Source organism: Balaenoptera acutorostrata, chromosome 2, assembly GCF_949987535.1.
Source record: "Balaenoptera acutorostrata chromosome 2, mBalAcu1.1, whole genome shotgun sequence".
NCBI classification, from domain to species: Eukaryota; Metazoa; Chordata; class Mammalia; order Artiodactyla; family Balaenopteridae; genus Balaenoptera; species Balaenoptera acutorostrata.
Window position 1 is genome coordinate 67,049,118 of NC_080065.1, and position 26,215 is coordinate 67,075,332.

At 45.3% G+C, this 26,215-nt stretch overlaps 1 protein-coding gene across 2 annotated transcripts in view; it reads right to left on the reverse strand.

Moving 5' to 3' along the window:
- The window catches only part of SERINC5 (serine incorporator 5), an 88,973-nt gene that overhangs the window by 31,077 nt on the left and 31,681 nt on the right, over positions 1-26,215 (reverse strand). For both annotated transcript variants that reach the window (XM_007179778.2, XM_057540231.1), the window contains exon 2: positions 19,580-19,747. In XM_007179778.2, coding sequence (XP_007179840.1) covers positions 19,580-19,747 — 168 coding nt within the window. The remainder of the gene's footprint in view (positions 1-19,579; positions 19,748-26,215) is intronic.

A 26,215-nucleotide genomic window follows, 5' to 3' on the forward strand; every position in this document is an offset into this window, starting at 1 on the left:
ACAGGTATATTTTTCTTTATTCATTCATTCATTCATTTTTGCTACGCCGGTCTTAGTTGCGGCACGCGGAATCTATCGTTGCGGCCTGCAGATTTCTTAGTTGCGGCCTGTGGGATCTAGTTCCCCAACCAGGGATTGAACCCAGGCCTCCTGCATTGGGAGCTCGGAGGCTTACCCACTGGACCACCAGGGAAGTCCCACGGGTATATTTTTCTTGAAATGCATAAATATAGAGAATAATTGCACATATGCCATTATTTATATAGGATAAGCTCCTGACCTGGAAATGAAATCGGTGGGTCAAGTAGTATCTACATTTTAAAATTTCAAGAGATAAAGTCAAATCACACTTTTAAGGGCTGCATTTACATACTACCAGTAATATTTGCGACTGCTCACATTCCCAACCTGAGCACCAAATTTAAAGGTTAAAAACCACTATCTTGTTTTAATGTCCTGTCTTCCTCATCACTAGTAAGGTTCACATCTTTTCTTAAATTTATGGCCATTTGTATTATTCTCTGTGAATTGGCAGTTAATTGGATTTTTTTCTTGATCCACTGGAGCTCTTAATTATGGACCTTAATCTTCTGATAAATGTTGATAATGGTTTATTCTAGTACAATTAGAAGGTTTTAATGTAAAACCCACTTACATTTTCAGAATAATTAAAATCTTACATTATGAGAACAAGCAGCACGTTTCTATTAATGTCAGAAAATAAAGATTTAGTCAGTGTTAAAAAAAAAAAAAAAACTTGCTTCTTACCAACATCAAAGCTGAACACTCTTTAGAACAGAAAATAAGTTGAAAATCACATTACAGCCTTTACTCACAAGCCAAAAAAACAAAACAAAAAAAACCCAGGAAAAAAATGACATAAAACTAGACGTAAAACTGAAGCATGATAATTTAGTTTCTTCTCCAGAAAATATCCTAAAGAAACAACAACAGTGGAGGTTATTAAGATTTCCATAAACAGAAGGAAGACTACATTTAATTGCAGTTCATCTTCCTCCACGAGGGTTCCCTCCCTCAGAAAAGAGCTGCAATCATTACTACACCTGAATCTCAAACATGCTTTTCCAAACAAAGCATGTTTTTCAAAATTAGTGTCTCGGGCAAAAAAGCATTAATACTGAGACCCTATTAGGATAGCTCCATTTCCATGAATAGCTATAAAAGATTTCATGGGACTTCCCTGGCGGTCCAGTGGTCAGGCTCTGCACTTCCACTGCAGGGGACACGGGTCTGATCCCTGTCGGGGAACTAAGATCCTGCATGCTACGTGGCGCAGCCAAAAAAAAAAGATTTCATAAAGAAATGCCAAATATTTTGCAGTCAGCAAGTTCCTGCAACTCCAATTTCTTTTTGATCAGAGCAAGATATAAATGCATAAAGGGAGACACTACTGTATTTTTGACCAAGCTGGGTAAAATACTAAGCCTAATAAAATACAGAATGTCTAGTTAAATTTAAATTTTGGATAAATAATAACTAATTTTTTAATATAACAACACTTGGGACATACTTAGACTAAATATTGCATGGGACATATTTATGCTAAAAAAGCATTCCTTGGCAAGAGATGAAGCTCAAAAGAAGGCAGGGTCTTGGTGGGAAGGGCCAGGCGTATGCCATGCTAAGGAGTCTGGCTCCCACCCTGTAAGGGAAACAACTATTTAAGCTGGAACGCCTTTGGCTGCAAAGTGGAGAACATATGGGAAAGGGACAGGTTTGAGGCAGGAGGATAAATTAGAGGGCCACTGGATTAACAGTCCAGATAACAATCGAAGAAGGTAAACTACTAGCAGAGAAAACAGAAATTCTGTGGCTAGAAGTCATAGTTGGCAGGACTGTAGGGATGGCGAGAAAGTGAAGGATGGGGGGAGGGTTCTCTTCTGCTTTTTTAAAGCTGTTTGGGGTGGTGGGGGAGTAGGGTTGGCAGAGGACAAAGAGTGGAACTGAAAAGAACAGATCGGGAGTTTGCTTTTAACATATAGGGTTGGAAGCGCCTTGGAGCATCCCAGTGAGAACGGCTGGTCTGGAAATTGCTTCAGTACAGCGATAAGGTTACAGGATACAGGAAGTGCCCTCACACAGGTAATGAGAAGTCAGGAAGGGCCTTCTGAAGGACCTTGAAGTTTCAGCAGTGTTTCACAGTGAGTGAGCAAACTCACATGGTTAAGATCCTCATATACTGAAGTAATGGGGGACGCCACACAAGTGAACGTTTCAGAGCCTCTAGCAGGAAACAAAAGCTGCACCCGTATTATGAGTGGTACCGATAATAAGGAGGTAACATTGCATTAAATCTGTAAAAGGAGGCGCCATGCCACCTCACTTACTCCGTTTTGTTCATATGGGATTTACTGCTCTGTAATATTCATGGAACTCTTCTCTTCCCTCCCTTCCGTGTCCCACTCTCTCAGCAAAGCTAATCCCTGCTGCACACCGCCGCCCTCACTTCCACTGTAACACGCGCATGGCAGCATCCCTTTCGTCTACACCAGCCCATCTTTCCCGATTAGACTCTTCTCCACCTCCCTACCCCACACCCACTTCTCTCTTCTCCTTCTCAGATCAGTTCAAGAAGAACGCTACTGCCAGCAGGCCTGAACGTCTACCCTACCATCCCGCATAAACCCCCCCTCCCCTAAAACCCTTGTTTACCGCCGGAGGCCCTTAGGCTCATCAAAGGCTGAGTATGTGGCACTGCATACTTCATCCAAAATATCAGTAGGCAAACAACCCCCTGCTCCAAATACTAAGACCTGCTTTATGCTCTGTGGGTGACTTAGTCATGTAGCCTTCAGTACGTGCTGAATATTTTTAGGCAAAGAACCTCCGAGTTGAACAAGCTGGCAGGATTTAGCGAGGGGAATCTGCCCTGATTAAATATTTGCTGTTCCAAGCTCCATCCCAGTTTTAGAAAAAGAAAACATACATTACACACACAGATACCACACTGTGGGGTAGCGGGGACAGGCCTGCTAAGGGTGTTACCTCTTACGTCTGGTTCTGGGCAACCAAGGACACTGCATCTGTGTTGGTTCTGTGCAGATCCAAGGGCAAGGGTTTCCCCCCACCCCTCAGGCAACCAAACTCAAAGCCACAAATTACCAGGAAGAATAAAAAGCTCACATGGACTTCCAACCCTGAGAATTAAATCAGTGAATCGTTGTAAAAAGTGCTCATCACAGCTCCTAATCCATAGTAGCCATTAAGTAAACTTCCTTAACTCTAAGGTACTATTTTATAAAAAGAACTTCTCGGGGAGGGAGTTAGGCACATTACATGAACCCCTGAGTGGTTGATGCATTCTGATTTAAACATGGGGGGAGATGAACATCTTAGAACTCAGTAGATGCTCTATTCACTTTACAAAGGATTCATATTGAAAGTTACAGCTGGACCCCCATATCTGCCAGTTCTGCATCTGTGGATTCAACTAACCACAAATGGAAAATACTTTTTAAATTTTTTTTATTTTCCAGGAAGTTCCAAAAAGTGAAACTTGAATTTGTCATGTACCAGTAACTATCTACATAGTATTAGATATTATAAATAATCTAGAGATGATTTAAAGAATATAAGAGGATGTGCCTAAGTAATATGCAATGTCATTTTATATAAGGTACTTGAGCATTGGTGGATTTTCGTATCTGATAGTGTCCTGGAACCAATCCCCCACAGATACCAACAGACAACCGTACCGGGTAACTTTCAATAAGGTGACTCCTTCCCTGGCACATATATATAGGCATACATCAGAGATATTGCGGGTTCAGTTCCAGACCACTGCAATAAAGCAAATGTCTCAATAAAGCAAGGCACACAAATCTTTTGGTTTCCCAGTGCATATAAAAATTATGTTTACACTACATTGCAGTCTATTTAGTGTGCAATAGCACTATGTGTGTTTTTTTTTTTAAAAAGCAGTGTATAGACCTTAATTAAAAAATATTTTATTGCTAAATTACACTAACCATCATCTGAGCCTTCAGTGAGTCATGGCAGTAACATCAAAGACCACTGATACCATAACAAATATAATAATAATGAAAAAGTTTGAAATATCGCGAGAATTACCAAAGTGTGACACAGAGACATGAAGTGAACAATGCTGTTGAGAAAACGGCACCAACAGACTTGCTAGATGCAGCATTCCCACAAACCTTCAATTTGTAAAAGAACGCAGTATTTGCGAAGTGCAACAAAGTAAGGGACAACAAAACAAAACAAGGTATGCCTGTATAAGAATTGAATTCTAAAAAACAGTGCTCACTACCTATCTTTCAGAGACCTAGTTGCCACCCAAAAGAAAATATGTCTGAACTCCCAAATCAGGGAAGACATTTTGAAACATCAACACAAGTATTAAGCTCAAAGAGATGGAAGCTAGAAAATCCCCGTAACTCATCTGTATAGAAGAGATGCTAGCTATGCCTCCAAAACAATTTCAATCTCAGGTAAATGAATATAAACAAACAACAGAAGAGCTATAGGAAGGCTTACGGGTCTAGTTGGCCAGGGGCCCACATGCTGCAAACTTAGCAATAAAGTATAGAATTTGGGAGTGTTTCTTACAGAAATGAAGAGGAAAAGGAGCGGCGTGTTCCTATAATATTAAAATATTATTTGGGAGAGATGAGAAAATGGCATATTAGCAAAGCGAATGAGTCTTACGTTTCATTACATCGAATTTTTAGGGCATTGAAGGAAACCAAGCTGCAGAGAAAGCTTTGGGCGGCTGAGCAGGAGTGATACCATAAAACCTAGAAGAACCGTATCTGTAGGTTCTGTTTAGTATCTCTTACTTGAAATGAATTTCAGAATCGAGACCCTCTCCCCTTTTTGATATTCCACTTATTTTCAAACTTTCTAAGACAATTTCTTTTTGTCTGTGGAAAAATTCCAGTGTCCATGAGAGTGATGCCTGTCTGTTACCCACCCACGGACAGCAGCTGTGAAACAGGGAACACCAAGATCAGCTTCCATCCTCCCCTCCACGGCCTCTAGCAACCAAGGCTCATTTCTCTGTAAATTATTACCTTTGAGGCCCTTTTTGTGGCTATTTTTAAAAACAGTAATGGTCTCCCCTGGTGGCGCAGTGGTTGAGAATCCGCCTGCCAATGCAGGGGACACGGGTTCGAGCCCTGGTCCAGGAAGATCCCACATGCCGCAGAGCAGCTAAGCCCGTGCGCCACAACTACTGAGCCTGCGCTCTAGAGCCTGTGAGCCACAACTACTGAAGCCTGCGCGCCTAGAGCCTGTGCTCCACAACAAGAGAAGCCACCGCAATGAGAAGCCCACGCACTGCAACAAAGAGTAGCCCCTGCTCGCCACAAGTAGAGAAAGCCCATGCGCAGCAACGAAGACCCAACGCAGCCAAAAATAAACTACTTAATTAATTTAAAAAACAAAAACAAAAAAAACCAGTAACAATCTCACATCTCTTTTGTTCAGGTTTCTAGACATTTTTAGGAGAAAAGTCTGCATGTGTCATTATTAAAAGCCATAGGGGAACTGAAATTTCACCGAGTCTGGTTTTATTTGACCCTGCCACCTCTGCCATCAGGAACTTAACGTCCGCAAATAGTAACTCCCCAGAATCTCGGAAGCATGCAAGACAGAGACGGCACTGGTGCTCACAGCTCCTCCTCCACCATGAGCATTTCGTCAGGATCAAACCACCCCACATCCGATTAGACAGTTAGAAAACAACTCCAACCAAACTTTAAATAATAAGCTTGCAATCCAAACAAGACAACTTGCAGAGAACTGACTAATAATGATGGCACGAAGGGCTCTTCCTCAGAAGGGAAGCAGGCGACAGCTAACGTCAATCTGCTCAGGGAATTAAGGTAACGTGAAGGCAGCATGTACAAACAAGAATCACGCCAGTTACTCATCCTGAAGGAGAGATAAGAGTTAATCCCAGCAAAAACTCATATAAATCTTCAATTAGGCAATGGCAGTGGGGATTGGGGCCATGGAATACACAGGTCCCGTGTGCTGACTTGACGGGGCCTAGGAAGAAAGGCAGAGGAACCCAGAACTAAGATTCCCAGTTCCTCGCTTGGCAGTTGGTTGGATGGCAGCCCAGCAGCGGATAGGAGTCACAGAAGAGCGGTTTCAGGACGGAGGGACAGTCATTCACTTAACGACAGGCGGCCAGTATCCAGGGGAAATGTGGGCAGATGGCTAAGCAAGGGTGCAGTGCTCCAGAAAGACAGCAGGACTAGAGAGAAGGACTTGGTAGTGACCAGCAGAGGTGGCAAAGGAGGCACTCAATGGAGTAAATAAACTCACCTGGAGAGGAATGCGGGTAGAGGAGGGGGAGGGAGACAGAGGTGGGAACAGCCCAGAATGCTGGGAAATGCAAACATTTGGGGACTGGGAAGAAGGGGAAAATAACCAAGGAAGAAACTGAAAAGGTACAGAACCAGAGAGAAGTTGAGGGAGGCTTTCAAGAAGCAGAGTGTGTCAAATACCACCAATGCGATGACCACGCAGATTGGATTTGCCAACAAAGAGTCATCCGGGGCAGAGATCAGAATATTCTCTAGAGCAGATGGGGGCAGAAGCCAGACTGATGGCTGCAGGCTGAGCAGAGGAGACAGTCAGGGGGGCTGGGTAGCGGGCAGGGAGTGAACCCAGCAGCCCTTTCACCCCTGCTTTCAAGAAATCTAACTGCAAACATAAGAGTCCAAGCATCATTCTAAAATATATTTATTACAATTATACAAGCAATACATAATTATATTCTTGTTGCCAAAGAAAATGTAAATTATAACAGATACAGGTAACTGAATCCCCTTGCCCATCATCACTCCAACCCTAACCTGACTGCTTCCTAGAGGGAACCACTGTCACACTTTCATGTGTATCCTTTTAGGCCCTTTGCTGTGTTATTCCCCTCTCATTACGTCTCACACATTGTTGCGTGTTCAACACATAAATCTATTTGCACCCTTTTTAACTACTATACAGAAATCCACAACCCAGACCAATCGTAATTTAGTTTCTGTGACGTTAGTGGCAGACATTTACGTTGTTTCTGAGTTTTCACTCTTATAAACAATGTACAATGGATAGTTCCCATATTGTGCATATCTCTCTCTGCACATGTAGAGCATTTAGGAGGATTGACATCCAGAAGATGAATACTGAGTCATAAAATTGGTTAAATTTTAACAGACACTGCCAAACTCTCCCCAGGGAGGGTTTCTGAAAACTCTAGGGTTGGGGGGAGCAGGGAGAGCAGGAGAGAGGAACAGAGATGCCCACAGAGCCCCCCACACACCCATCTCGGAGCCAGGAAAGTCTCTGCTGCTCCCCCCTAGGGTCAGCGTCTCAGTAAGCACTGCCCCCCATAATCAAGAGAAAAGGGGTGGAAACAGGGGGCCCTCTGAGTCCAGAAAACAAATCCACACCTAACCCCAGAGACAAAACTGCAGCTATGGAGGTCTGGACTTTGTTTTAGATGGCAAATATGATTATTGGCCCACACTCCCTCCCACAGAATGCAGGGTGTGATAGAGAACTCTGTGCCCCCCTGAGAGGAGCAAGGCCCACTGACAGTTCCCTCCTGAACACAGAGATGCTGAAGTTTCTATTAAGAGGACTAAATGTCTAAACAGGCAGAGCTTTCTGGTCAGACCACTCATCGGTGGGAAGATGTGCTTATGGCCTAAGTGAGTACCAAATCAGCTAACTCCCTCTTGAACTTGTGAACCTGGAATAGAGTGGTGACATATCACATGCAAATCCAACTACGCTCATGGCTGTTTTCTGTAAATCATTATTAAAAGCCCAGTGAGGGGCTTCCCCGGTGGCGCAGTGGTTGAGAATCTGCCTGCCAATGCAGGGGACACGGGTTCGAGCCCTGGTCTGGGAAGATCCCACATGCCGCGGAGCAAATGGGCCCGTGAGCCACAACTACTGAGCCTGCGCGTCTGGAGCCTGTGCTCCACAACAAGAGAGGCCGCGACAGTGAGAGGCCCGCGCACCGCGATGAAGAGTGGCCCCCGCTTGCCGCAACTAGAGAAAGCCCTCGCACAGAAACGAAGACCCAACACACCCAAAAGTAAATAAATAAATAAATAAATTTTAAAAAAAAAGCCCAGTGAAATTAGAGTTTACGTGTGTATTCTTCATCCCACACGATATATTATATAACTATACCTAAGCGTCACAGCACAGGGTTTGCTCATTGCCTGACTCATTCATATCTACTGTGTACAGGTACTGTTCCAGGTTATGGAGATTCAAGCAGTGAATAAAACAGGTTAAAAAATCCATGCTAACAAGGAGCTAACTTTCTAGTGAAATAAATGCTGTACACACAAAGCCATGTGTGCTCTGCTTTATGGATATTTCAGGCATTTTCATGGTTTAATTTCAACTATCCATGATTTTGCCTTAGGTGGGACACAAGAACCTAATATCCTCCGAAAGACTGAATCCTACCAAACCTATACCCTCAAGATTCTGAGAGCCCCTAGTCACTTGTTCCCCAATCCTAGTTCTGAGAACCTGGCCAGGCAGAAATTTCAGTTTCTGGCCCAGCATCCTTCCCATTTTACACTGGACCAGGAATTGGGGGCCCCAAGGAGCAAAGAACTGGGGTACCCACACACTCATTTTCTCCATCCCCACTTCTTCCCAATCACCAAAATGCTTGGTTTGGCTACCTAAAAAGAAGGACTGATTTTTTTTTTTTTTTAACCTTTGAATGATTTACCATGTATTTCAAAAGGCCAGGAAGAGTAAGACATCATACTGTTGAACGTGTCACATTGAATTTATCCCTACATTGTTCTTGCCTAGTCAACCCAGTACATATGAGCTCACACAGCCCAGTATTTACTTGCAACTTAATCAGGAGCTCCGGTACCCTCAGCACAAAGTTTAGGCCATTCAAGTTTCCCCTTCAGGGAGAAGGGGAGAATAATTGCATATGACATGCACAGGGCCACTGAGGTCTACCATAGGCCAGCGAAGCAAAGGACAGCGTGTGGTAGCTCCTGTTCATGTAAATAGAGAACACAGCCACGCTCATTTGCTGGCATTTTGTTTTGGCTGCAGAGTTGAGTAGTTGCTAAAGACCACAAGGCCCTCACAGCTGAAACGTGTACTAGCTGGCTCTTTACAGGAAAAGTTCGCCCAGCCCAGGACTAGGAAGTAGAGCAGGGGAGCTGCGCTGAACTGCCGCTGAAGCATGAATTAGCATCTCAAAGGCAAATGACAACTGGCGATGACTTACTCTACAGATCATAAGTCAAAGGAGCAGCAGAGACATGACTGGCGGAACTTGTGCTTTAAGAGAATTAAATCGTACACCTACCATATGTCATTTTCAGAGCTGCAGCTTAAGGATTTTAAATTATCTGCCTGCAAAAAAAAAAAAAAGCTTTGTGGAGGAGGTGGTGGAGGACATGTCTGTGAGTTCAATGCTTTTTTTTCTGTGGGTCAGAAGCCCTCATAGTAGAAAAAACCCTCACATCTGTTATACAAACATGGCTTGTGGAACCAAAAATAAAACCCACACTGATGAAAGCCGGCATGTAGAGAGATAATTTTAGACTTAATTTTAAGACAGTATAAACAGCCTCACTGAAATTTAAAAACCACACCCCCCCCCCCAAATACCCAACCCCCCTTGTGATTAAGCTCAACCCTGCTTTAGAGGGCAACACATTCCAGTCCCTTGTACAAACCTCCTTCCTCACCTCGGCTCCCAGTCTCCCATGAGGACGGGGAAAAAGCACTCCTGAGTTCTAACGTCACCCCAAAGGTCAACAGAAGGGACAGCTAAGCTGACACCACCATCTCCAACAGTTGCTAACGGAATTCAGATTATTTTTAACTATGCAGCCTAACGCTGGGGGCACCTTCTTTATACACTTTCCACCTGAGGCCCAGTTCTCTAAGGACAACTGTATGTTATTCACACCCACATCCCCTGCACCTGCCACAGTGCTTAGCACTTACATAGGCAGGAAAGAAAGGAGGGAGGGAGGAAGGGAGGAAGGAATCAATTACGTGACTTAAAAGATATTTTAAAACATGAACTCGGATTACAGCTTAACCAAGTAACACGATCACCCTTTTAAACTCTGTTATCAAGTATCAAGACTCAACTATTCACAATATTTATATTTCCTGCTCCCAGCGATCTGAGGCTACTGGTGTGTATTGTGCTATTTGTTCCCTCTGGCCCCATTTTTATAACAGAGCTGTTTCCAACCATAAGCTCTTGTCTGTCCCATTTATCTGCAGAGGGCTTCGCGGTCCCGTCTATGGACAGTTGCTTAACGGGTGCTTTTGATGGTCACAGAAAAAAGGGTCAGGAAAACTTCAGTTCTCACATCTTATCACTGTACCCCTCCTACAGCTGGATGGATCCTGAAACAGAGATCCTGTTAACATCCGACGCTCCCCCAAAGCTTCTGGGTAACGGATCCTCCAGACCGAGGACGATAACTATTGTTTCTTGTCTTCTGGCTCCTGGCAAGCTCAGTATTACTGGACTAGGATCAAACCTCTTTGTCTCTGGTTCAGACTCAAAAAGGCTCTCACAGCAGGGTTTACATTAGTTCAAATCACTGCCTGTAGAACCAAACTATTTCCCACCATCACTCTCCCCGCATTCACTGAGCGCAGGAGGTTGGGGCCTGAGCCATGAGAGAAGCGAGGGATGGGAGGGCTGCGGGGACTGTTTTCTCCAGGTGGTGTTACGCCTGGATGAACTTGAGACCTAAGATAAAACTGTTTGGAAACATGTGTCCCCAGAGTCACCCCAACTTAGAGAGGAGGGGACCCACAAGATTTAAGAGGTGGAACCTCACTGCCAGCGCACCCCAGGGAAGCTCTGATCAGGCCACGGTGAGAATTTTCCCTCCGTGTTCTACAAAGAACTTGAAGTTCAATGGCCCAGGCCCACCTTTAACCTCAGAAACACACTCGCTGATACACTGGACACATATAAGGTACAACAGTACAAAGAACTCAGCTGCTGTTCAGAGCGAGGACTTTTGAAAAGCATTCTATCTCAGCTGGATTAAAAAAAAAATACTCCAGACTCAAATAACTGGGTCAGCAATTTTTTCTTTGGCGCTAATTCAGCACTTGTTCTAACACAAAAGCATAAAATGTCAGCTGAGAATGGAGAGCTCTACTCCCTAGAACTTCAATGCACGATAGCAACACCTGATGCTGGGTCTCAGGTACACAGTTCTCTTAACATTCAACCAGTAAAGACCAAGATCAAAACAAGAGCCAGACTTTCCAGCTTCAGCATGAATACCTGTCATTCTGTGCTGCGACAAACTACATGGTGTTTGGGATCAAACTGGAATATTTTTCATTGCTGCTGTTTGTTTACTTTGAAAAGATGGTCACACCAAACACAACTTGAAGGCAGGTTCTATTTCACATGCAACGCCAACGAATAAATAAATACTGGATTTGTGGTTGCCCCTATTTTCTATTTCAGACTAGCCATCATCCCTAGAGCCCAGCTCCTGGCTTTACAAAGGGAAGGAGGCAAGTGGGGAAGATAAGCTAAGAAAGCCACTGAGGGCCCGAGGTGGTACTAATTCCAGAGGAAATACTTCTCCCTCACCACCAAGTCCAGAAGAAAGATCAGGAATCAAGAGGAAGGATAAGTTTGCTAAGGCTTCTTCTGCTACTTCTGTGAACATCTGAGCAACAGCCAAACCCAGTCGTACAGGCCGGAGGGGCACCCCTGGCTGGGGACCAGCAGTCCTGGGTCCTCGTCCCAGCTCTATCTGGTGTCACAGCCTTGGACAAGCCACCTCACTGCCTTGCGCCACATCCTCTCATCTGCCAAATGAGGGGGTTGGTTAGGATTATAACTTAAGATTCTTCCACTTTAAAATAATGTTTTATCCAAATTATACTCTAAAAAGAGAGCAATATTTTCTCTGCATGACACTTAACACCGCATAGTATCTGCTGTCTCTTCACTGGGCAGAACACTTATGAATAGGAGCTGCATCCTTTTTTCCATTTCTTACCTGTTTAACTAGATCCTTTAACTAGTAACTTTGTTTCATGTATTTTTTTTTTTTTTACCCCCTGTGACTGGCACGGGAACGGGAATGGGAGGGCTTTCCCAAAACCAATACTTATTCTAATGTTTTCATATTCCTAATACTGTAGGTTAAAAAAAGTAGAGTAGCTCATTACCAAATTTCAGCATCTCTAACATGCTGGATCAAAGCTCTGTCAACTCTAGGAACCACTGAAGTATGGTTAAATGTCACTGTGAACTGACCACAGGGTGTACTCAGGAGAGCATTTTGAAATCTAAGTCATCTCTAAGGAAAGTAGCTTCTGTGTTCATCTACAGTTGCTACACTGTGGGAACTCCTGAATTTGAAACTGGAGTATCATCTGGGAGACATACAAGTACAAACAGCATCCTCATGGGGTCACCCATGGGATTAGTCATCTGTAGAAAGAAGTCTGAGGGGAAGTGAATGTGTGAAGCTAGGGACACGGGGACAATCCAAGTCTAAATAAGACAACTGGAACAGGACATCAAGGAGCCTGGTGGGGTCAAATCAGGACTGCCTGAATGCAGAGCAGAAACCCAACCCTTTTATGACCTGCGTGGAAAGTATGTGGTCAGCAATGGACCTAGAAAAAAGGGGGAAAATGGATCTGTCCCCAGCACTGTCCTGAGAAAAGTGTGCCTCAACCAGCAGATAAACATTAGGAATAACCAAAGCCGGAAATGAAAGCACGGCCGAGGGAAAGTAGGCAAAGGAGAAGGGCTCAGGCCAGGAAATGACCACTACAATCGGCGGGGATGGATAACCAGATGTGGATATGGCCTCGGAACGAGCCTGGCTATAAACAGTCCTCCTTTATTTTATTTTCATCCATCTACTTCCACATAATCTTATGTTAATACAGCTAATATACATGAATTTCCCATTACCACTCCTTCTCCTTCTTTTTTTTTTTAAGATTTTTATTGATTGATTGATTGCTATGTTGGGTCTTCGTTTCTGTGCTAGGGCTTTCTCTAGTTGCGGCAAGCGGGGGCCACTCTTCATCGCGGTGCGCGGGCCTCTCACTATCGTGGCCTCTCTTGTTGGGGAGCACAGACTCCAGACGCGCAGGCTCAGTAGTTGTGGCTCACGGGCCTAGTTGCTCCGCGGCATGTGGGATCTTCCCAGGCCAGTGCTCGAACCCGTGTCCCCTGCATTGGCAGGCAGATTCTCAACCACTGCGCCACCAGGGAAGCCCCCTTCTCCTTCTAATGAACAGTGAAAATGACTGAGAAATACAGACCAAAGCTAATTTATATATCCCCTCTAGGGAATGTGTTGAGAGAGACTGGGTTTTCTGAATAAATAGAGAAAAGTCCTTTAAGCCCATCCTGCTACCTCTGTTCCAGGGGCCTAAATCCACAGTTGGCAGCCTCAACATCCATCCCTGTTCCCCTTCCCTGGCAAATTTTGGACTTCATGATAACTGTAGAAATTGCAGGTAGAATACCTACTTAAGATTTTTTTAAAGGGGTGGGGGGAGGTGATGACTGTAACTTGGGAATGTAACTGAAGGAGGGGCAGATTTAGATCCAATCAGCGTCCCACCTCCACTTAGTCCTGAAACTGAGTGGTCCACTGAGTCCAGTGGACCAAAGTGACCAGAACAATTTCTAAATAGTTACTTGGATAAAAATGCCAGATTCCAGCATACCAAGGGTAGAGGAGTTACGGCAGAGACAGGCTTCTCGAGCCCCGGCCTGGGGCTGTGCGTGAACATCTGCAGAGACCACCCGAGCACACACAGCAACCTCCCTACTGCTCACCGTCAGGGGTGGGTAAGACGCCTGGTGTCCGTTCTGACATTTACAGCCTTTTCAGAAACCCGTGAACTCAAAGAGTTTAAGCTATTTCAGGAGTTTCAAATCCAAATGCTATTCTTGGGGGGCAAGAAGTAAGGGTAAATGTATGGGACCTGATGTAAGTAAACATCCAGTGATGGGGCCTGTGGCGAGCTACAGCATGCCAGCCCCTTCCGCAGGCAGCCAAACGCACATTAAAAAAAGAAAACTCTGCTGGCCAAACAAGAGCCTGTAAGCCAACTTAACAATGCCTGAGCTAAGAGATTTCCAGGTGCACCTGAAGTTTCTGGGTGTGGCACTGGCTAGTGGGGGAGGCTGGGGCATCAGGGGTTCTACCATCAAGAGCTGGTTTTCAGGGCTTCCCTGGTGGCGCAGTGGTTGAGAATCTGCCTGCCAATGCAGGGGACACGGGTTCGAGCCCTGGTCTGGGAAGATCCCACATGCCGCGGAGCAACTAGGCCCGTGAGCCACAACTACTGAGCCTGCGCGTCTGGAGCCTGTGCTCCGCAACAAGAGAGGCCGCGATAGTGAGAGGCCCGCGCATCGCGATGAAGAGTGGCCCCCGCTTGCCGCAACAGGAGAAAGCCCTCGCACAAAAACGAAGACCCAACACAGCCATAAATAAATAAATAAATAAATTTAAAATTAAAAAAAAAAAAAAAAAAAAGAGCTGGTTTTCATTAAGTCCAGGGAGAGAATGGACTTCAGAAGCTGCTTTTACGACACTGAGGAGACTGCAGCCCTCAGCCCCCCTCACCTCTGGGTCCTGTCAGATCTCGTCCAACCCTCCTTTGAAGCCCACTCTACCCTGCAACATTATCATCCTGTGCTGAAAAGAACGGAAAAGCTCTTTTCATCCAATCATAGGAATGATTCAATTTCCACATTCTTACTCACTCAGGGGAAAACTGACCCAAACCCACCAGAAGAAAATAATGTATAAAGCAAACCATGTCTCCAAAAGAGATTCAGTAAGAGTACAAACAAAACGTTAACACCTTGTAAAACAACTGAAGGAACAAAAAAAGATTGCTATCAAAAACAAAGATCATAGTAGCTTCTCCTCTCAATACAAGGAATGACTCTTCAAGATTTAAAATGCAAGCAAAGAAACACACTAAAACAACAACACAAACACGTCTTCCGCGACGTGGAAGATATGTTTTGGTTCTGGAAGAAAAAAAAAAAAAAACGCAAAGATTCAGGTGCTACCTACCACCCATGTCAATGACTCAGAGCAGCCTGGGCACCAAGGGGAACGCGGGATGGAGAAAATGGATTCTTCTGCTCAGGAACCTTAAGGGCTCTTCTTCCCTCGGCCTGGCACACAGCTCGCAGGGAAGAAGCCCTGAGGGCCACATAGATGCCCTGTCCCCCCTTTTCCAGTGCAGGCTTAGTCTTAGGGGCTCCTATCCCACAGGAAACAAGAAGAGCCTTCCTTTCTCCTCCCTCCCCGAATGCCCGCGCAGCTCCCTAGGACGCCCAAACTCAAAGTGTCATCGCTGGTCTCCACACAGAAGCTACACCTTGATTTAGCGGTGCCGGTCAGGAGGCCTAAATCTCTCGCCCATTCTGTGGTTGCTGTTCTACATTCTAAAATGGATTTTTAATCTCCACAAGCATCAAATATCTCGAGACTGTTCCTGCGTGAATTACATGGTCACTGACAAGAATGACCTGCAATAAAATGGCTGGTATGTTTTGAGATGGGAAAAATGCTCCAGGAGAAGACAGAAATCGTGTCCCATTCAACCAGCACAGCAGAGCCAAAGTTCTCATGGGAAAGAGGAGTTTCCTGAGAGAGAAGAGGCGGGACGAAGTCTGGCCCAGCAGCTCTCTGCAGTTCCCTCTCGCTCAAACTACAACACAGGCCGCATTGGGAAGCCAAGGCAAAAACTGAAAACAACTGAAAAGGTGCTGCCCTGTGTTCACAATCCGCACACCAAAGGCCACGTGGCTTCGGACGGAGCCCTGGCCACCGCGCAGGAAGGCAAGGATGCCCAGTAGGAGGCAATTCCGCTCTCCCATCTGGGCTGTTGCAAGGATACGTGCTTGCCCTCTTCCTGTCACACCCTCAACCATCTCCCCAGGCCAACGAGGAGGGAGGACTGCAGCAGAAGCCCACTGTGTATCCCCCAAGGGACCTTTCAGGGCCGTCCTCAAGCACCGCCTGAGGGTGAGGCCAGCCTCTATTCTATAGGCCCAGAAACAAGCTGACTTGGTGACCAGCTGGCTGGCCCCCTGTGAGGCCTTAGACATGGGAAAGTGTTGGTTTCGCCAACAGAGGCCTCATTCCCTATGCAGGAAGCCCAGCCAAACCATTTTCAAATAAGTACCTTCAGGGGACAGGCATAGAAACATTTACAAGAGCCTCTGTGAGGCCTCAGGGTTGCTCCTTCCCTCTCTCCCTCCCTTCCTCCTTCCTCCTTCCTCTGCTCTGACCCCAAGTCACACTGCACACACACCACTGCTGGGCTCACCTCCCTAAGTATCTCTGCCTGTTTCTATGACAACAGCCTCCTACTCAAGAATCTGTAATGGCTTCCCACTTGCCATGAGACCACGGCCAAATGCCTCACCTCGGCACTGAAATTCCTGCAAGTCATTCTAGCTGCCCATGTCTCCTTCCTCTCCTTCTACACATGCCTTGTCCTTATTCTACCTACAGAGCCTAGTCACTAAGAACTCAGTCAGCCTGGATTCAAATCCCAACTCTACCACTTAGAGCTGGAGACCTTGGGCAAGGTACTTAAATGACTCAGTACCTCAGTTTCCTCATCTGTAGAGCAGGGATAATACTGCACAGGTGAGTACAGTGGTCATGAACTGAGATGATAACGTAAAATGCTTAGAATAAAACCTGGTACATGGTATCACCCAACAGATATTAGCAACTGAAATATTCATCATTATCACACAAGTCACTTCTTCCACAAAGCCTTCCCTAGAAACACCAGTCAACACCTTCTGTTTCCCTTCTTTCTTTTCTTTTTTTTAAATCTTCTGTTTCTTAAATGTTCTATGAACAGTCAGATACTGACTGGAGTTGTTAGGGACTGTTCCATGAGGCAGGTTACTTGGATGGTAATCAAATGTTAAAATTATTATTATGAAAGTCATATCCTAGAATAGGTCCTGTGGTTCCCAAATTATCTTTACCTCCAGTAACAATGTTTCTGATGGGTTCATCTCTAAGAGGTACTATACATTTGTAGTTTCAGATTGTGTTTCTGGGATCCAAAGGCTAATGCTACGGAGACTGAAAGCTTCTTAAGAGCACCATGGACACACTGGCAGTTCCTATCACAGAGACACACTGGGGCCTTTTTTTTTTTTTTTTTTTTTTTAATTTTTCCTTCCTTCCTTCCTTCCTTCCTCTCTCTCTCCCTCCTTCCCTCCCTCCATCCTTCCTTCCTTCCTTCTTTATTTATGGCTATGTTGGGTCTTCGTTGCTGTGAGCAGGCTTTCTCTAGTTGCGGTGAGCGGGGGCTACTCTTCGTTGCCGTGTGCGGGCTTCTCATTGTCATGGCTTCTCTTGTTGTGCAGCATGGGCTCTAGACACGCAGGCTTCAGTAGTTGTGGCACGCGGGCTCAGTAGTTGTGACTCGCGGGCTCTGGAGCGCAGGCTCAGTAGTTGTGGTGCACGGGCTTAGTTGCTCCGCGGCACGTGGGATCTTCCCAGACCAGGGCTCAAACCTGTGTCCCCTGCACTGGCAGGCGGATTCTTAGCCACTGCGCCACCAGGGAAGCCCCACACTGGGTCCTTAAGCCAATGCTTGTTCATTTATAAAGAGAACATTAAGTTACCTGAAGAGCTAATGTAAGAAGTGGGAGATTAAACAGACCTTCAGAATAAAAGTTAAAATCTACCCTTTCAAGTATTCCTCCTCTCAAACTTCTTATCACAAGCATTTAAGATTAAACCAAGTTAAGAAGAAGAGAAGAGTGGAAAACACCACCGAGATGGAGTAGGACCTGGTGTAGACGAACAAGGCAGCCTTAGCCCTTGGTCTCCCTGCCTCCAAACTTCCACAGCACTTCATGCATCCTCCCATAAGACACAACTTCTACCTGGTTTTAAGCCTCAGAAGACTTTATACCTGTCTCTGGGTTAGAAGCTCCTTTTCTCTCAAGTTTGAATGCCCCATGGCTCCCACTGCAGGGCCTTACTGAGCAGAGATCCACTGTTTAAAGCAATCAGAGGAGAATCTAAATTTCACAGGTTTTCACATTAGTTCCAGTATATTCCAGATCATACCACCACAGTTATAAAAGCATTACCCAACAGAAAGCTTCAAAGGGACTACTTTAACTAACGGATAAGAATATAACAAGTGCTTCTAAAAACATGGTTGTTCTGAAGCCCTTGAGTGCATTTAACATAGTCTGTAGTTTCAGCAGAAGGTTGGGGAGAACAAACACTTCCTCAGGAGTTGCTCCTGGTGATGCCATCTCCATGCTTCCAGTAGGGCACTGCCCTGACCTCGCCCCCTCCTCACTCTGCTGGCCCCAGGAAGATGCAGTGCTTAGCACTAAGGCTGTGGGGCAAATGGGGTCTGGCTGGCTAGCCTTTCTTCTCCCGCTTTCCCTCCGAGGAGAGCTGCCCCCAGAGAACACGCCTGCAGCTCTTCCCAGCAAACTGTGCCCCTGCAGAGGAAGTGCTCCCTGGCTCAGGTGGGGTCCCCAGATGGGTTAAGTCTGACTCATTTTGGGGTTCAGTAGTAGGAAGACCACTTCCTTGCAGATACAAGTCACAATGTCTTACATCAACTTCCGGGGGGATAAAGGTGATGTTTGGCATCTACCCGCTGACATTGTAGTCTTTTTTGTCAATTTGTTCAAAACCTCAGAGGGGAAGGATGGTGTTATTTATTGGGCTCCCTCAGAACCCCCAACACCTCCCCCCATAATCAGGCCTACTATGAGGAAATTCCAGAAAAAGGCCCTATATGTGTCTCTATCAGCATCACGTACCAGGGATACCTTTGTAGACACTGCCCAGGAAATGGCTGGAAGCAAATCCATCCCTCACCCCTGGAGACACCCACCCCACAAGTGACATGTCCAGGAAAGTAAAACTTGTCCAGTAGCCCACTCCTCATTATCTGTGGGATTATGTAGGCTTTACCATACTGACCACATTAAGTGTTTATATATAACAGCTGCTACTAAAGACACTGGCAGACAGCTTTAGGACAAGGAAAGAGTACAAAAGTCTACAAGAAAAGACTACACATCTAGTCAGGAACGGCCATCAACAAGGCTAAGATGGGACTTCCCTGGCGGTCCAGTGGCTAAGACTCCGTGCTTCCACTGCAGGGGGCGTGGGTTTGATCCCTGGTTAGGGAACCAGGATCAGGGAACCAAGATCCCGCATGCCATACGGCATGGCCAAAAAGGAAAACAAACAAACCAAAAAAAAAACCCCAAATGAGGCCAAGACAACACACACAATCTTCTCCACCAAAAGCATCAGATGGCATCTGTCCTTCTACTACAGATAGAGATGATGAAGGGTTCGCCCACTTGTAAGGAAAGCACTGAAGAGGCTTCAGGGAAGTTTAGGGAGAGCGGGTATAACCCTAAATCACCCTGGGGAGGGTGGGCCCCATCCTCTAAACGGAATGTTTCCCACACACCCTCATCCACCGTTCGTCAGGAGTAGGAAGAGTTGAAGGGGTGACTTACATGCTCCCTCATCTCGTTGGCCACGGTGTTGGACATCATGATGCAGCAGACGACGACGACCAGGATGAAGTAGAGCGCGTACATGAAGCGGGTGCTCCGGGACTGGCGGATCTTGGGGCAGCAGCCGCAGCAGTAGGAGCAGCCAGCATTCCCACAGCAGCAGGCCAACTAGGAAAGGAACACAGAACATCCTCTCGGAGCCTCTCCTTCACGAACCTGCTTACCCCAGACCTCCGCAGGTGAGCTACCATTCTTCCAAGGCGTCCTGCCCATAGGACACGTGTGAACAGCTGAGTGCGTGAACAAAGTTTTCGCCAGAATTGGTCTGACATTGTCTTTAATGAACATGATGGCTTGGGAGACGCCCAATACTTAAACAGAAAAGGCACACTTCACCTGAAGCACTGTGAGCACTCTTAGACAAAAAGCAATCAGGGAAGAGCAAGAGAAGAAGCCAAGAACTAGAAAAAGGACTAAGTGAAGTGGGAAGGATGGAATACCAAGAAGTTGGGCCCAAGAAAGGGACCTGTCAAAATCCATGAGCCAAAGAATGAACTGCATGGGGTGGGGGGTGGGGGTAACTTGAAGCACAAAAGGCACAGGTGCCTCTTACACGTGTGTTGTTGACCACAGCTTCACGCCCCTAAGGGTAGGCTTTAGGCTAATGAGTGGGGCATGATTGGGCTTTACTGGTCAATGCAACCGGACATAATTTTATTTGAGAATATTAAATGAAATAGGGGATTAAGTTTTCAGGTTTGGGTCTGGTGTTAATTTTTTTTTTTCTTCTTAAAGAGTTTGTTTTTTTAGAGTAGTTTTAGGTTTACAATAAAACTGAGGGGAAGGCACAGAGATTTTCCATATGCCCCCTACTCCTACACATGTATAGCCTCCCCCATTATCAATATCAGTCACCAGAACGGTACATTTTGGGTTCACTCTCGGTGTCGTATATTGAACAGGTTTAGATAAATGTATAATGACATATATGCAACATTATGTATCAGAGTATTTTCACTGCCCTAAAAGGAAACTAGATCTTTCGTAAGCCTGGGTTTGGGGCCTGGCTCTGCCACCTACCAGCTGTGAGCATTTTCAAGACTCAGACTCCTCATGTTTTAAAGTGAGGGTGCTAACAGCACGTAGTGTACTCGGTGGTCTCTCGGACAACCTAATCAGACACACCTGGTGTTAGGGAGGGATATCCGTTTAGCAAATAGGGAATAATACAAAAGAGATCACCATAAACCACGAATAACAACCAAACCTACATGTATTAACACTATATATAAAACATACCAATGCAATCTCTTGATAATGATTTAGCAGGAAGTTCAGAGCTTTGCATGGCTGCAAAACACACATCAATTAGAAGGCTACACTATAAACATCACTTACAGTAAGAAGAGATCACAGGTGTAAGACCACAACAGGTTATAATCATAATGACGTTAGGACAGATCTTGGAAACATACGCATTTCCCGAGATATTTCATCTACCTCATGGAACCGCCATTGTTGGAGCCCTTTGTCATTCTGTACTATTTCATTACTTAAAATTTCTTAATGTACTCTCTCCATCTTACATTCAGTTTTCTAAGCCATTTTTCTCAAGACTCTTCTTGCCTCAGAAGGCTGGGCTACTGCTTTGCAAGACAAGCTATTCTATCGGGCTGAGCTAACAGATCACACAAGTGGGATCCTAACACTGCTGCCTGTGTGGTGTTCTTATAGGCCACCTTCCTTTACAGTTCACTCATCCACATTCTCTGTCCCTGATTTTATTGATCCCTTTCCACTCATATGCCCCAGTTTTTCTTTTCTCTCCCTCCCCCGCTCCCTCTTCTCCGCTCCCACTGGCTTAGCTGGCTTCTGGCCCAGACCCGCCTCCCTCCTCCTCTGCCTGCCAAATTCTTTCCAAACTGCCTCATTCATCGGTTGCTAACTCTTTAAGCTCTACGGTCTTAGATAACCAGTTTTACTGTACTTCAAATGTGATCAAATATTTATCCTATCTGGAAAAAGAAATATTTAGAAGCAGTTGATACATCCCATGAGAGAACCTACCCATAGCAGAATCAACATTTACACTTACTATCTCCACAGAGGGGAAAAATGAACACATACAGACATAATGTCAGCCTAATCGGTCATTTAAAGACAAATAGTGACAGAGGAATGTGATCATGGAAAACGTGAAGAAAAAATCACATTGGTTTAATCCTACCCTGTCGTTAAAGCCATGTGTCGGGGCTTCCCTGGTGGCGCAGTGGTTGAGAATCTGCCTGCTAATGCAGGAGACACGGGTTCGAGCCCTGGTCTGGGAGGATCCCACATGCCGCGGAGCGGCTGGGCCCGTGAGCCACGGCTGCTGAGCCTGCGCTTCTGGAGCCTGTGCCCCGCGACGGGAGGGGCCGCGATAGTGAAAGGCCCGCGCACCGCGATGAAGAGCGGTCCCCGCACCGCGATGAAGAGTGGCCCCCACTTGCCGCAACTGGAGAAAGCCCTCGCACGAACCAAAGACCCAGCACAGCCAAAAATAAATAAATAAATAAATAAATAAATAAAATTTAAAAAAAAAATAAAAAAAAAAAAAGCCATGTGTCATCGTATGGATCTAATTTTGTAAACTCTCCTTATTTTTCACTTTCACCCTACATATAGTGCCATGATATTTATATGTGTGTATACATATATACAGACAAGTGTACATGCATACACACATGCCTAATATTAGAATCAAAGAGCACTTCTCTACTAGCCTAAAAGTTATTTATGAAAGCAAACTATGCCAATCACCAATACCATAGTACAAGTGCATTATCTTAAGCTAAATGCTGATATGGAAGTGGAAATTCAAAACAGCATCCACACAAGCAATGTTATGTTAGCAGTGAGGAAAATCTCACAGCCCTGCTGACTTACTACTTCTTTCCGGAAGAGCATAATTTAGAATAAAATGGGTTTACCTTTTATTCCTTGCCACTTACAGCTTTATTACTGTGAGCATGTCACTCCCCTACTCTTCACCCTCAAAACTGGAGAAAGCAACTCCTGGCCAACCTAACTTCTGGGGCTGTCACAAGCTTGGAGAGAAGCGCCTCTGTCTTGTTACCCCCCAACTCCAGAGGACCTAAACATTTTACTGAACAAGTCAAGGTATAAAAAACAAAGGTAGCATGTACAACACCAAGAGTGAACCCTAATGTAAACTATGGACTTTAAATAATAATGATGTGTCCATGTAGGTTCACTGGTTGTAACAAATGTACCACTCTGGCGAGGGACGTGAATAATGCGGAAAGCTGTGCGTGTGCAGGGGCAGAGGGTATACGGGAAATCTCTGTACCTTTCTCTCAATTTTGCTGTGAACCTAAAATATCCCTTAAAAATAAAGTCTATCAAAAAACAAACAACAACATATGAACAAAACAGTGCCCATCAACGGCTCAATAAATGTTGAATGAATAATATATGATAAAGTCATAACAGCAACACTCCTCAAACAAAAGGGCTGGCAATCCCACTCCACAGGGCCAAGGACACAAGTCATGTGCTGCACTCTGAATTTCTCACACCCACATTGTATCACAAAGAGTTCATTATTAAGGGCTTTAATTTGTAGATACTGCACACAATCTTTTTCCACAAGAAATCAGTATACATTCAAGAGGGACCCAAGACAATCTTTTGGGAGGATGATGCTTGCAATTCTTCTAGAAGTTCATCCTGCAGATATACTTACACAAGGGCACAGAGATTTAGGTATAAGGTTGTTCATTAAAAGCATAAAAACGGGGACTTCCCTGGTGGCGCAGTGGTTAAGAATCCGCCTGCCAATGCAGGGGACACGGGTTCGAGCCCTGGTCTGGGAAGATCTCACATGCCGTGGAGCAACTAAGCCTGTGCACCACAACTACTGAGCCTGATCTCTAGAGCCCACGAGCCACAACTACTGAGCCCATGTGCCACAACTACTGAAGCCTGCACGCCTAGAGCCCATGCTCCACAAAAGAAGCCACCGCAAAGAGAAGCCTGCGCACCGCAACGAAGAGTAGCCCCTGCTTGCCGCAACTAGAGAAAGCCTGTTCACAGCAATGAAGACTCAACGCAGCCAAAGATAAATAACATTTAAAAAAAAAAAAAAAAGCATAAAAGAAGGTCTTATTCTCCAGCTACACAGGGGCGGAATAAATGAATTATGGACTATCCATACAATAGGACATAGTTTAAAAGAATAAGTCAGTGTTATGGGCTGAACTGTGTCCCTGCCCCAGCCCCTCCAGTCATATGTTGGAAGTCCTAACCCCCTGTATCTCCAAACATGACTTTATTTAGACAGAGGGCCCTTAAAGAGGTAGTTAAGATTCAATAAGGTCACTGGGGTGGACCCTAATCCAATATGACTGGTGTCCTTGTACGAAGAAGAGATTAGGACACAGAGACACACAGAAAGAAGACCATGTGAAGACACAGGGAGAAGACAGCCATCTACAAGTTAAGGAGAGAAGCCTCCTTAATCTCGGACTTCTAGCTCCCAGATCTGTGAGAAATTAAATTTCTGTTGTTTACACTACCTGGTCTGTGGTACTTGGGTTATGACAGCTCCAGCAAACTAAGACAGCCAGTATGCCTGGATATTTTGCATATCTGTACGTGGGGAATATGTGTGTGGACACAAGACCGCTAACATCGATCACCTGGGCCTAGATGAGTGCGCCTAGATGTGGGGAGGAAACTAAGACAGCCATGTCTCACTGTTCTGCTCTCTTTTTCTGATTAGAAAAAGAAAACAGACTATTTAAGAAAAGTAACTAAGTTTCAAGATAACCATATAGAAGTATTTGCAATGTGGTATTGACTTGTGTGATTTCTTTCTTTCTCAAGAAACTTCCCCTCCCCCAAATATACTGAAAAAGAAAAAATTCAAAGAGCCGTTCACACCCTCTATCTAACTTCCTTCAAAATAGCAACAGCGTGGATAGCAAAGGCTTTTCTAAATAGAAGGTGCTTTGTCTTTGCCGGGGCAGAGTCCAAATGAAAGGACTAGCCAGCCTCTTGCTGCTACCTGGAGCTGGGCCTCCCCCTTAGTGTTAGTTTTCTTCTCCTATCTAAGGTGCACGCACGCGCACACACACAAACACACACACACACACACACACACACACCACCACAACCACAGTAAATAAATACACAGTCTCTCTCCTTGTCCTCCCCACTGGCCTTGGGCTGACAGTTCTTCTAAGGACTGATGCCAGGCACGTGAGGAAGTGATCACAGAAGCGAAACATGAGCTAGGGCTGGTAGTAACTTCCGGGTTCTTTTGTTAAACTAAAAAGCACAATTCCTTTATTACCTAGAATTCCCTGCTGACACCACCACCAACTGGAAATAGCAAAGAATCAGGAAGAAAGCCAAAGAGATGTCATAGAATCAGCACAAACACATGCCCGTGTATCTTGTGAGAGTTCCCCTCTTCCCCCCTCAGGTCTTTTTTTTTCACAGTTCCAACAGGCTTGCTTAAGCCCACCGGTGGGAAGAGTACAGGTCTGAGAACCAGAAGGCCTGGATTCTAACGCTGGGCAGCTCTGGGTCTTGGTTTTCCTCACTTGCACGCTGAAGGAGCCTAGGCAGATGACAGATGGCAGGTAAACAGGTTTCATCTGACGCTCAACTCGTTGGCAGTGGCCGTCTTGAGGCAGGTTCTAAGGCTGAATGTCTCAATCCACGGGGAGAATGCAAGGACCAATGGGCACCATGTGCATGGTGGCACCCACGCTACAGCCTGGTCATCCCTGTAAGAGGTGATCTGATTGATCCCTACCATCCACAAATTCTTAGACGTTGAAAAATGACCTGCAAGAGGCAAGCACACTGGGTTAAACCCAAAGCAAGAAGAAAGAGAGAAAAATCCATCAGAAAGAGAAGAATTAAAAAGTGGAGCAGGCAAAAGCTCTTCAAGCAGGCACGGGTTCTATGAGCATCACTCCACTGCTTCCTGGGCTACATTCTGCGATGTTCAGCTCCCGCGGCAGTGAGATAACTCACATTCATCATAATGGCTCAGGCACCCCATTAACTCGGGTTCCCTTCCTTCCACTTAGGAAGGCAAACAAGTTGCGTAGGACACTTCTGTCACAAGAATCACCCCAAACACGGATCACATTTTTTTCAGTTCCAATGCTTTAGTTTGGGGGAGTGTAAATCCTTCAGCAAAGTGGAAAACATTCATTCATTCAGACTTATTCCTCGAGAGCTCTGGACGGCCTAGTTGGCTTTAGCACGTCAAAACTAAGTTCAAACTGCAAAAGGAAAGATTGCTTCAAATCTGACACGGACCTTCATTCAGTCCCTTTTCCTGACTTGGAAATGCAGGAGCCCTAGCAGAACTGAGGAAAGACCTAAGAAATTGTCTGTTAACTACAATAATTACAATATTGTCCCTTAATAAATGGTGAGGAGGCGGGGCAGCAGTAAGGAAGTTCCTAAAAAACTGAAGTTGTTGAAGCTGCTGGAAGCAGAACCCAGGTGTTCCTGTGCGAGCTGGGGGTGGGGGGGGGGTGGGGTTAATACCAAGGAAACAAGAAAAACACACAAGACATAAAACCAGGTTCAGAACATTTTATTAAAGTGAAC